A 12,673-nucleotide genomic window follows, 5' to 3' on the forward strand; every position below is an offset into this window, starting at 1 on the left:
CTAGCTGGATCAAGTATGAGCCTTTGGCTGTGCCACAGATGCAGGAAATAGCCAACCTGTTAGAGCAGCTGTTTTCAATTGAATGCAGTGGGTCCACCTTGAATCCTGCAAAACCACCTTCAGCTTGTAAAATGCAAATGCTCACAAATCAGAAGTAACAAACTAAAGACTTTTTTTCCCCAGCACGCGAAGTGGCAGCGTCAGAAACAACAGCACTGCAGGCTGGCCTTCAACATCACACTCCAGGGCTGCAGAGTAAATCCATCAGCTTGTATAGCTGCTTTGCTCTTTTATTTTTCCCTCTGTTTTTCTTTGTGTTTTGGAATTGTTTTTTTTTTTTCCAGCGGGCTGGTATACAGGGTAATTTCGGTAGGCCCATTGAATGAAATCAGCTTGTGAAATGTAGAGGACCGCGGGCCCACTATGGTACTTCCTGGGGCTATGCCTTGGAAGAATGTCCCCTAGACCTTAACCTCTCCTATGGACCCCCCTGTTTAAACTGACAGGTTGCCAGTCAACCCCAGCACCACAGCCCCCTTGTTGGCCTGGTGGTCGTTACTTCCCCCTGACATGCCCTTATGTGGTCAGGTTCTGGCAGTAGCTCTGTTCTTTGTAACCCACTGGTTTGTGCCGCTGTCCGTTTGCCCTCGTGTTTCCCTACTGGTCACTGTAAACCCTTCTCCCACCTACACCTCTCCGTGATTGGTTATTACTGTTAGCTCCACCCCCTTCCACCCTCTTCGAAGCCTGGGCCCTCCAACTGTCAGCGGCCTTTGCCGCTGGCTCCTTCAGCCGCGGCTGCAAGAAAAACCCACTGGAATTTCTACGTGAAGGCCTTTCCCATCCTCTGTTGTCCGCAGTTAGCTGTGGGTGTGTGTGGGTCTGTGATTGCTGTGCGTCTGCCCCAAACGCCATCCTCCAGGAGACGCTTTCAGAGGTTGCAGCAGCGAGTCACCACTGACGCGCACCGCAACAGTGAAATGCTGGCTAATAGCAACAAAATGCTGTGTCAAACGAAGGCAGCAATTTATCACAGTTCCTGCTCATTTGCAGAAGCATTCCGATTGTTTGAGATAGAAAACGCTGGCAGACACTCAGGCATTCATCTACCAGTAAAATTCATTTTCTGTGCGTTATTTGGAGCAGACATTTGAGGGTCAGACATAACATCACAAAGCTGAGGATCATGCACTGGTGATGCTCTAGGTGGATTATTTTGAGTCTCTTCCTTTAGTTCAACTTTCCTCCCATTTTTACACTATCTGTTTGTCCAAGTAACTCTGAGGCAGACACACAGACTGGGCGAGCCTGATTTCATTGCCATGAATGATCATCTCAGAAGAAAATCATCAACAGATTGCTTGATTGTATGGGCTCCAAACACCACTACTAAAACAAAACAGTACTCTTTGTGCATTTTCTTTTTTCCATGCTGCTTTTTTGGTTTGTTTTTAGTTCGGTTTGGTTGTTGGTTGTTTTTTTGGGTTGTGTTTTTTGGTTTTGGTTTTTTTTTTTTTTTTTTTTTTTTTTTTTTTTTTTTTTGGTTTGTTTGTGTGTTGTTTTGTTTTTTTTGTTTTTTTGCAAATACAAAATACAGGTAGGAACACTTAATGAAGCACGTCTTGTCAGTGAGGCCTGCTCCTTTAAGGAAATCAGCTCTTCTTTCCAGGCATATGCAGTCGCTCAAAAATTTATTGACAATATCATAGAAGCATATTGTAATACATTAGGCAAGACTCCACTATCTTCAGGCAGGAAAAGCCAATTGTTTATTATCACAACTCATTTTAATACAGCTCCCTGCTAGAGCAGGTTGCTCAGAGCTCCATCTAGTCTCTCCTTGAACAGCACCGCTGGGCAACCTGTTCCAGTGCCTCAGAAAACTTCTAGAACCTGCCTTCCTTCAGTTTCAAGTTATTAGTGCTTGTGCTATCAGTGCAAGCCCTTGTCCAAAGTTTCCTTGTCGGTCCCATTTAGGAATTGCATCCCACCCTGTTTGAGAAGGACAAATGCAGTGTATTAGATTATTAGGATTGGGGGGGTTTAAAGAGTTTTTCAGCTAGTAAAGATCATTTGTCTCTTCCCACGTGATCATGTCATAGTTCTCTAAAAATTAGGCAATCAAGTAGATAGATTAACTGGCCATAGTATTGGTATGGCTGGGAGCGGCATCTGGGAGATCAGGTAACTTCATGCTTGGACCTAACTCTGCAGGACTTACCTCTGTGAGTCCCTGAAGCTACTGGATATGAGGGGTCTTGGAGTGCACTGTTAGCTTATTTCTCTGGTTATCTTCTAAGATAAAGCCTCAGAAAGTTAAAACAGGTGGTGGAATAGTTTTCTTATTTTGTTAACCTAGTATAAAGTGCCCGTACATTTAGTTGACTAAATGCTTGTCTTCTGGGAGCACAATGGAACAGTTTGTGGAATGATCTGATTTTACAGCTTGAGAGCAGGGGAGGCTGAAAGACAGAGACCATGAGTGAAGTGCACTCCAGCCCAGCATGGTGAGACAAGGCTTGGGTAATGCCTCACAGCCAACTTTAGACCTATCTGCGGGCTCAGGAGGTCTTCCAAACCTGGGCCAGAATTCTGTTCCTATCACTAACGGCATCCACTGATTCTCTTTTTACTAAAGAACACTGATGCCAGTGTGTAGAAAACAAGTTGACAATTTGTCTAAAATGACAGCACTGCTGGCAGCAGAAGCTGGCAGCAATAAAGGATGTGGCTTTGTTCAGTTTGTTCCCAGCCATGTTGATGTTTTGCTGCTCCGTCTGCATAAAGCTAGGTGTGGTTCAGCAAGCTCCTTCCTTCCTTTGGTGAAAGTGATGTCACTCTTTAGAAGCCAGTCTCTTGCTATGAGACCTTTCTAGTACATGAGCAGGTGGCTGTTGCCCATTGCAAGTCAGAGAGTAACATGAAACGTGCTTAACACTGAACAAAAAATAAAGAGGTGTCCTGATATGCAGGGCTGAGTAGCCTGACAAGATTTTGTGGCGCTCTAGGAGTATTCTGTGACAGAGTTGATACGGGTTAAATGCCAAATTTCATGACTGGGTCTGGTTTTGGTTCTATGTTGTCCTTGGGTTGTTTTTACTTTCAGTGGATAGCGTGGTGATTGCATCAAGAGAGCCCTGCTATTTATGCACCTTCCCTCCTAATACTACTGCTAGCTTTTGTGCCATATTGATTACTGAATGGTTAGTAATGACCTACAGTATGGCTTTTTCGGGGTGTGAGTAATGTGTGGCTTTTACTCTGCCAAAATGGCTCCACTTGCCAAAAGGCATGCATCAGGTGGGTGACACCTTCACAAGACCTGTCATTTTACTTTAACTGCTCTAATTGCCATGAGGTATTGAGCACAACCTAAGGTTTCAAAGCATGCGTGTCATCTGTTCAGTGCCAGATCTGGGTGGTTTTGTGGTTTTATTTTTTTTAAAATCAGGAAGGGATTGCTTGTGTTTCACCACATCACCTGCTGGGTTTGCCTCACTTTCTTTATGCCTTCTCCAAGGACTGTGAAGAGCAGTTTGGAATAGAAAAGGGAGGCTGAATCCCGCTTTGCCATCATATTGAGCAGCAAGCAGGAACAAAAATCATCCCATTTATGGTGGCAATATGCACAGCTGAGACAAGCTGTGCAAGACAGCCAGGCCTGTGGGCTGCAGTAGCCAGTGTCCCTTCTGCCCCGCTCCTTTGCTTCTTGGCTCATGCAGGGAGGTGCCTTCCTCTTGCTGCTCTGCTTTCACTGCTGTATGGAATCAGGATAGGGAAAATGGGGGAGGTGTGCAACAGCATTCTATAGGAGGGTTCCCTACAGCACTTTCCCCTGACAGAACAGATCTCTTCTGGCCTTGATGGGTATTGTCAACAGCAGTCCAAAAACCCTTGTCACTACTGGACAGCCTACACAAGCTACTGTGGTTGCAGGCCCACCATGCCACTGGACTGGAGACACTACTGGCAGTCCCTAGTCCAGTGTCACACTCAGAGCCAGGGTCACTTGATCAGGTTTTTCATGTGCTTAACAGGAGTTCCCTGTAGTTTGGTGTCCAGTTGCTTCTGTCATTGGATACCACTGAGAAAAGTCTGATTGTTTTCTTCACTCACCTCATTAAATGTTTATAGACAGGGATAACATCCCCCAATAGCCTTCTACAGGATAAATGGTCCCATCTCTTTCAGCTTGTCCTTGTGTGAGAGATGCCCTGTCCATTCATCATTCACCTTTTCTGTATTCCTCTAGTTTGTACTGTCTCTCATATTGATGTGCCCAGGAGTGGACTTAGCAATCCAGGCATGTCTCACCAGCACTGATCACAGAGGAGAGATTAGCCCTTTGGTTGCTGGAAACATTCTTCCTAATGCAGTCCAGGAAGCTATTTTGACCTATTTGTCATGAGTGTAATAAATACGATCCACCAAGTTCGATAAATCAAAAATTTGGAATTTTATTGAGAGACAAAATGACAGTCTCGGACAGCCACAATTAAAAGGACAGCGTCAAGCCCAGGATCGGCGCTGGGTGAATGTGGCAACACACTTAGCTAGTATGTCACCCCCCAAGTTCACATTTCTGGCTTGGAGCAGTCTCTTTTTATACACTGGATCGCTAAGAGAAACTTGGGACTCCGAGGTTCCTTCTTCCGAGGCAGCCTCATTAGACATTCATGTTCCAGTTCTGGGGTTCTGAATAGAGTTGCTCGAGAAGACAATGCCTTTAATCATTGTGTCCAGGTGTGGCGTGGAGATGTTAATTTCAGGAGGAGACGGATGAGATATCAATCTGATGTAATCATCTGGTTCTCCGGGCTTCCATCTCCCTTTTCCGTTGTCTTTGTTCTCCCTTTAACGATTCCTGGCAGAGGTATCCCCGTGTCCCTTTTTTGGGTAATTTCTATCATAGTTTTCCTGTGTCCCTCCTGTGTCTTTTCTGGCAAAAGAAATTCCTCTCTGTGCAGCTTTTGTCTTAGTTAACTCTTGGTATACTGGATTAGAAACAAAACTTATATTTATAGGGGTTGAATTACATCTTACATCTTTTTAACATGAATTAACTTTAGGACATATATCACAATGAGGGAAGATTATTGGGTTGTGGTGAGCTTGGTGTCCACTGCAGCCCCGGGTCCTTCCTTGCCAAACTTCTTTTCAGCTGTGGGGTTCCTGCATATACACATATACAGGCTGAGTCTGGTCCTCTCAATAGCAGAACTTTCCATTTCCCTTTATTCAACTTCCTGAGCTTTCTCTTGGCATTTTTTTATGAGTTTTTGAGCACCCTCTGAATGGTGGCATAGCCCTCTGGTGTACAGAGATGCACATGCTACTCCACAAAGCTTAATGCTAACCTTACCTTTGGGCTTCTTTCAGCTTGCCAAGTTCCTAAGCTTCCCTCAGCAACTATTTTCTAGTTACTCCTTTAGTCCCAGCATCTCTAATCTTCAGATCCTCCCCGTGCCAGAGAGAGACATCGAAAGTCCAGCTCTCCTACTGCGTTGTTTGGGGGAGGGCTGACAGTGAATTTGTGAGCCAAATGACTTGAGTTAGCAGAAGAAGCTGGTAGGATTGGTGTATACCCGTGAAAGGAAAAAGACAAGGTCATTGGCATGGGAACTTATAAAACAAAGACAATTAAAAGGATATTTGCAGTTTTGTAGAAACAGAAATGAATACGTGCCTTTAGATTTTTTATTAATGCTTGTCAAATATATTGATGTTAATTGCTTTAATGAACATGATGAGCTGTTTTAATTAGCCAATAATTTAAGCACACATTTTGTTTAGAAATATGTTCTGTATACAATTTGTTTAGAAATGTATAAAAAGGGAACATACAGCAAATAAAAGAGCTTTTGATACGTTGCACGGTGTGTCGTGTCCATCTCTTCAAAGACACGTTGTCTCTTCAGTGCCATTCTAATGCTCCCCTTCAGCTCCATACCTGACTCGTATTAGGTGCAGTAATTTTACATGTAATTAGGCATATATATATATGCTTATCTGTGCTTTAGGAATGAGGACAGGGAACAATGCACTGAGCTCCCAAGTCCGCATACTGGAGATAATTTCTACTGCCCTATTAGATCTCTTTTCTCTCTGTGGCAGCCAGATTCTAACCTAGGCTCTTAAGAGTTTTGTTTTTAGGAGACAAAACTTTGCCTTTAACTGGCTTGGTGCTACTTACCCATCACTGCTGGACACTCTTTGGAGTGTCTCATCAGGAGTCAGGTAAAGGACATCATGAAGCCCATGAGTTACCCAAGCTCAAATATTTGACAGACAAAAACGAGCAGGCCAACTTAGCTAAGGAATGACTACTCACATGCTTTGTCTGATCCCAGTGTTGGTGAGCGGCTGCTGGCCAGTTTGTGTTAGCAAAACTGGCATTAGCATTTGGTAAATTTTTCTTGGTGTCACACTGTCACAGGAGGACTGTGAAGCTGGTGCATTGGCAGTGATGGATCTCACTCACCTCTGAGTTCAGGGAGCTTGCCAGGGAATTCTGCTCAGTGGTATGAAAACCATATGCATTTTTCTTGTTGAAGAGTTAGATGCCAAATAACTAAACAACACTTCTGCATTGTTATGTTTATTTTATTTATATTTGTATCTAATTGCTTCATCCATGATGATTGGTTTGGAAAGTAAACTTTTCTTTTGAAGACTACAACAGTTAATATCGGTCTTTCTTCCCACAGAGTTGAACAATTATTTAATAACATATAGAACTAAAAAAAGTCTGAGACAAACATGACATCATTAAAAAAAAAATTAACACACTAAACAGGGCTGATGCATGGAGAAGAAAAGGAATAAACCACTTATTTCTTAGAAAGAAGCATTCCCCTTAAATATTACCAAAATTAAAAAACAATGTATTTTATGGGAAAGAGCAGGGAGTGGACATGTGCATGTGCTGATGCTTCCACATCCATATCCTCAAACACACACACACATATAAGTATATAAAGCACACATGCACATACACAGACACACGTATCAAAACTGGACAAGTAATTTATTTTTTCCCTGGGAGACAAATATTGTAATTTTAATATATTAATTATATCTGTCTTTAAAACAGGAAAACTTATTAAAACACAGAACAGAAATTACTTTAAGAGCTTTAACATATTTGGCTAAACCTTGGAAATCACTTCTATTTAGCATAAGACACATAAAAATTCATCTTTGATAACTTTTTATTTAAATGTACACCATCACCAGGTTGTTAGTGCTGATTTGGCTTGCTTTGCTTTTGAGATAGTCTCCATAATTATTAAAAATGTCTTGTATTAATTTTTTTTCCCAATATATAGGAAAAAATGTCTAAATACTGACCACTTGTCTATACGGGGTGCCCCAGTGTTATTCCCTTTCTAAAGCCCATAGAGAATGCTTTACTATAGCAATCATATGTCTGTTTTACATTGCAGTGACTCATGTTTTTCTGCTCCTGCAGGTACCTCCTGCTCTCTTGTTTTTTTTCTTCTGAAGAGATGATAAACAGCCAGCCCTTGATGGTCTCTCTTCAGAGGGCACAGGTGAGAAGTCACTCCTCTGGACACACAGAGGGAGGCAAAAAAGCTACTTTTTTGTAACAGCACTGTCATTGGGGAAACAAAAGAAATGCTGAAGGGCTGAAGGCTGTCTCTGAGACCTGCAACACAGGAAATGAGAAACCTCAAGAACATGCAGAAGGTAAAAAGTGACAGGAAGGAGTAGCTTTTTGTGAGGGGGCTCCAAAATGTGAAATTTATTTGACCCGAAGGTGCTCAAGATATTTTAGTCTGCTGTTAATAGAGACTTGACAAGAGTGGCTTCCCAACTACAAAAAACCATCATTCTCTGCATCCTTTCCACAGACAAGGAATTTGTGATTGCTGGGGCCAATGTTCACCCATTAAGTCTCTGCACATCTTAAACTGTCTGCAGGTCCCTTAAGAGTTACATTTATCTGTTTTCCTCCCCTTTCCCTGCCTTGTTCTTAATCCATTCATCAGGAGAATCAAGTAACTTGCCCAATGTAGATTTTGCTGCTTTAGAGCTTGAGTTCTTGGAGAATAATAGTAAGTTTCATAAGTCCGCATGTTCTTTCAAATCTGATAGAAATAATTAATTTTGCTGTTGTGAATTGGTAAAAAAAACCCTTCAAAAGGTCCTGGGACTCCATTGTTCATGAAACCTAAGGGATGTTATGTTCAGATTTGTTTCATATTACAGTTGTCACTAATCTCTGTTCACACAAAATGGAAGTTCATTACAAAATCTCTTATTACAGAGACAATGAATGAAACTTCTTAAGTCTTTAACAACTGAAGTAAAGTTTGGTGTCATAGGAACCTTTCACAATCTTTCAATACTTCAGAGAAAAGCTGTTTCAGTCAGTTGAAATTATTGCTCTATAAAGGCACTATAAAGTGCACTGAAGTTTAACACAACAGCATCTTTAAAGGTATCGGGAAAAAACTTAAACCTACTAAGAAAAACAAAACCTGATTGAAGAACTAGAAAAGTGATTTAAAAACCACAAAAATCCAAAGAATAAACTCTTCTCTTCCTTTCCTCCCCCACCTTTCCCAATCCCAGAACAATATGGAATGCTGACATTATTAGGAACATACGTAATACTGAGATCAGAAAAAATCATTAACAAGCAAAGCACAATTCTGTCTGTTAGTGGCCCTGAGCAAATTACTGATGATGTTGGAATCCTTGATCACAAGATTCAAGAAGAAGCTGCCTTTCTCTCTCTATGGGAAGGGGTAAAATGATACTTTTATATAGTGATGCCATACTCCAAACATTTGTATTTGCTTATCAGCTACCATGGAGTGGAACAGGAAAAACAGCCCATGGTACGTGATGGCCAAGTGGTGGCTCAACAGCTGTGCTGCAAAAGCAAGAATCCCCGTTGGGAGATTCTCAGCAGAAGGCCACACCTTGTCGAGTGAAGAAAGGAAACTCCATGTTCTTCCTAGCAGAATATGCAACCAAAACAAGTACACTTTTCTCTCCTTTGCAGCTGGTTCATCTCCTGCGTAATAATGGATTTTTGCAATTGTAAGGATTTTGGCCAGGCCAAACACAAATCCTCTAGGGTCCAACTCTGCATTTCACTTTTTTGTCTCATACAGAGTGCCATACCAGAAAATGAAACATAGGGGTTTGTGGCAAAAAAAGCAGTTTAAAAGTAAAGGAAAACACTCCAACTGATAAGTTTTGCATTCAAAAAATTTATGCATTCACAAAAAGGTAACTGAGAAAAAATTCTGCCTTGTCTTCAGACTGAGCTGCAGTGAATAGTCTCAAAACAGCATATGCTAAGTAGTGTAATAAAATGCCAACTAAATTATGCATACAACCCATGTTTTTCAATTTGTGTAGTGACTTTGATCTTTTTGCACTAAATTCCACACCTTTGCATCTTTATGTTGATCTTTCAAATACAATGTTGCCCAGACTGAGAACACCACATGGCAAGTGCCTACGGTGGCAGTGGAATTCAAGTGCACTGCACCAGCTACAGCTTCATCTCAAACAGTGCCACAGGCCAGGTTCTTTGGAGAAGTTTAAGAAACCCTTTATAATTGAAGTTGTAATTCCAGGCAGTTGCCAGCTACATAAACCACCCCAAAGAAGTTATATTTTTCATCTTCAAAATAAGGTCAGCTCAGGAGCAGCTGCGGCAATGAATTCCAGAAGCTAGTAACATCCTGCAGAAGTGCCAGGAGAACAGAAATCATCTGTGTGTGCATTCCAATCCCCAAAGAATTAACCTGATTGCAAAGACTACCAAAGGAGGTAGAAAAACTCAGGTCCATCCCCTTGAAAGCAAAGGATAATGCTGCTTGTGTAGTTCTAGAGATGCAGAAAAGCCCTCATCATAGATATACCAAATGTTCACAGACCAAAGCACTTTTTCCAAGCAAGAATTTTACAAGCCCTGATTTAAGCACACAGGCAAATAAATCAGAATGTGCTACAACATTAAGCTAGAAAATATTTGCTGTTACTCTTTTATCTTCTACCCCTCTATTTCAAATATTCCAATCACTGGATGCTCCATGAGAATTTCTTCTGATTCTGTCTCAGAAGACATAAACATACCTAAACTTACTCAAGAAGGCAGCAACAGGGTTCAGCACTTACTCAGGAAAAGTAACTTTTCACAATAACACAAGTGTGCAAAATTCATTACAAGGCACAGAATATATAGATGTGTTCCACTTGATTCCCATTTATTCAGAAGTATTTCTCTAGTGATACCCCTGATAAGTATCACTTTAATTTTTCCGGGTGTTTGTTTGTTTGTTTGTTTTTGTTTTGTTTTTGTTTTTTTCTTTTTTTTCCCAGAAGAAAGCCTCCTCAAGGCATATATGGCGTAGAAGACTTGATTTGCTGCAATGGATCCTTCCACACTGTCCATACATGTGTTAATTAACTTGGTTCTGGAAAAAAAAAAATTGTGTTAGCCCAGTGTATAAGCAAGTCACATTGCTGGGCACAGTTTAGTGGCAACAGAGACCTTCAATTAGTCCCTCCTGCACTAACCTATTTTACTACTCATCTTTACTGTATCTTCTTCCCAAGTTACACAAATTAAATTTATTTTTCTCTGAAAAGATAAAATTTTAGAGTGATCGAGAAGGATCCTTTTCCAAAGCGGACAGAAGGATATGAAATTAAAATTACACAATAGATTGGCGTACTTCATAGGGTGCTTCAGGAAAATGATGACTGTAGCTGTTATTTTTTATGTAATATAGAGATACTGTGAACATTTGCTGTCAGTTACAGCATGAATTCAAGGAAAATACCTCAGCACTGCAGAGCTATATCTGGATCCCTGTTCATGTAGTTGAGATCAGAAACACCCCCATTGTAATTTAATTATGGGTCATAATGAAGCATAAACTGCCTGCTCAGCTGAAAGTCATGGCTGTCTTCTTGGAAACACAAGGCTTGCTAGAATTTGGGACGGTGGGCCAAGCCTTGTGCAGCCTGGAGTGGGGTGGGGGCATTAAAGACGAAGCCTTCTTTGATTCCAGAACCTCTTAATAGTCTGTTGCAGTTAGGAAAGAAAGCACCTCCCAAGAAACAAAAGAAAGCAAGATTGCAGATTTCATTTCAAAACAACTAGTCTGGAGGTCAGCCCAGGGACCTGAATTTCGGTAAAGCTTTAGCAGCAGGGGCACTGTCTGCTATTGTCCTGTGGATGAAGAGGTTCTTATCCCTGACAAAGGACCTAGAACGGATATGATTCTTCTTTTTCTCAATAATCCATGTTGCTCAGATAAGGTTCCTAGCAGCATATCTAGGGTTAACAACATTGACACTGGAGAGAAGCATTTGTGACAGTAACTGTGGCTCCCAACTTTCCCGCTTTCAGGGATTAACAAGCAGGCTCAGTCCATGAGACGTGTCATCTTCTTGAACTTTGCAGTATGAAGTCATGTTCTTGGACTTTGCTTGTCTTCAGTGGGTAGTTTTTAGTGACAAATCCTGGTTGTCATCTCTTTCTGTAAAACAAGAAGGGGAAATAAACAATGGCATTTGTGATAAGTGTGCACAGGATTCTTCACTGTTATATATCTGCAACTCTGCAAATTCATGTGGTTTTATATGGCACCATGTTTCTGCCCCTCTCTGTCTCTTTCAAGGACAATGAACATAACTGGCAAGTAAAATACAGCATTTGGTCACTTCTGACCGCTTTAATAACCTAATAAATCCCTAGCCATGTCAGGTAAATGGTGCTACATCTCCCTGTCCAAAGAAATAAATCAACTACAAATGCTAGAAACCTTTTAATTTAATGTAAGGAAAAGGAATCAAAATCATTCTCATTGAACCTGCAGCCAACAGAGTCCTAGATGCACCTTCTCCACCTAGTTATTTCTGCGTACCCACAGGCATAAAGGGCACAGGAACACATACCTTGAGGACTTGACCAGAGCTGTGACATTCATCTCTAGGATGTGGGTTTGGACCATTCACGGACTCCATTAGGAACTGGGGTTTGGGATGCAAATAGGATTTTATTTGATCTGATTTACAAGCACTCTGATACAAATTCTTTGGTAACTGGCTGCCCCTTTCTAGACCCATTCTATGTGCTGAATATGGCCAAGATCAGTAAGTGAGGAGACCTTAACACAGAACTAAGGAACATGAAGAAAAACATTTGCTATTCATTATCAAGTCATTAAAGTACTTACTTACTCTCTGGAATTAATGCTAACAAGCCACTCTGTAAGCATCAGGAATATATCTGTTTTGTTAGTATTTGTGATTTCATGGAAGGACACATTCCTGAATATTTTTCAGGGAGTACCAACTTGAATTCACAGATGAAGGTAAAAAAGAAATATTTAAAAAGGTAATAAATATTTATTATTTGAAGAATGGTCCTCTCCCCTCCATAATGCTCCAACATAAATTTCATATACATTCACAGCACATAAATCTACACGTAGCTATTTAATTTTACTACCTCAATTCACCTTTAAATGCAGCAGGAGAAGAATGGAAAAAAAATGCAACATAGCCAGGAGTAGCTGAGGAAATCTCTTTTAAGATGACAAATTTACCTGTGGTAAGATATTGACTGCATTTGAATGGATTACAAGAAGAATGAGTTTCCCATAAAGAATTATGTTCT

The 12,673-nt window shown here is 41.0% G+C and overlaps 1 protein-coding gene across 21 annotated transcripts in view; it reads right to left on the minus strand.

The window, feature by feature from the left end:
• Positions 1-6,010: 6,010 nt before the first annotated feature.
• Positions 6,011-12,673, minus strand: part of MOB3B (MOB kinase activator 3B) — a 91,283-nt gene continuing 84,620 nt past the window's right edge. For 15 of the 21 annotated variants that reach the window (XM_058424125.1, XM_058424123.1, XM_040090529.2 and 12 more), the window contains 2 exons: positions 11,950-12,024; positions 7,009-11,531 (listed from right to left, as the gene is read on the minus strand). In XM_058424125.1, the coding sequence (XP_058280108.1) occupies positions 11,502-11,531; positions 11,950-12,024 (105 nt within the window). In that variant the 3' untranslated portion in view covers positions 7,009-11,501. Of the gene's footprint in view, positions 11,532-11,949; positions 12,025-12,673 lie in introns of all 21 variants that reach the window. The other 6 variants (XM_040090536.2, XM_040090535.2, XM_058424126.1 and 3 more) reach the window with 4 other exon arrangements.

This window comes from Hirundo rustica, chromosome Z, assembly GCF_015227805.2.
Source record: "Hirundo rustica isolate bHirRus1 chromosome Z, bHirRus1.pri.v3, whole genome shotgun sequence".
Classification (NCBI taxonomy): domain Eukaryota; kingdom Metazoa; phylum Chordata; class Aves; order Passeriformes; family Hirundinidae; genus Hirundo; species Hirundo rustica.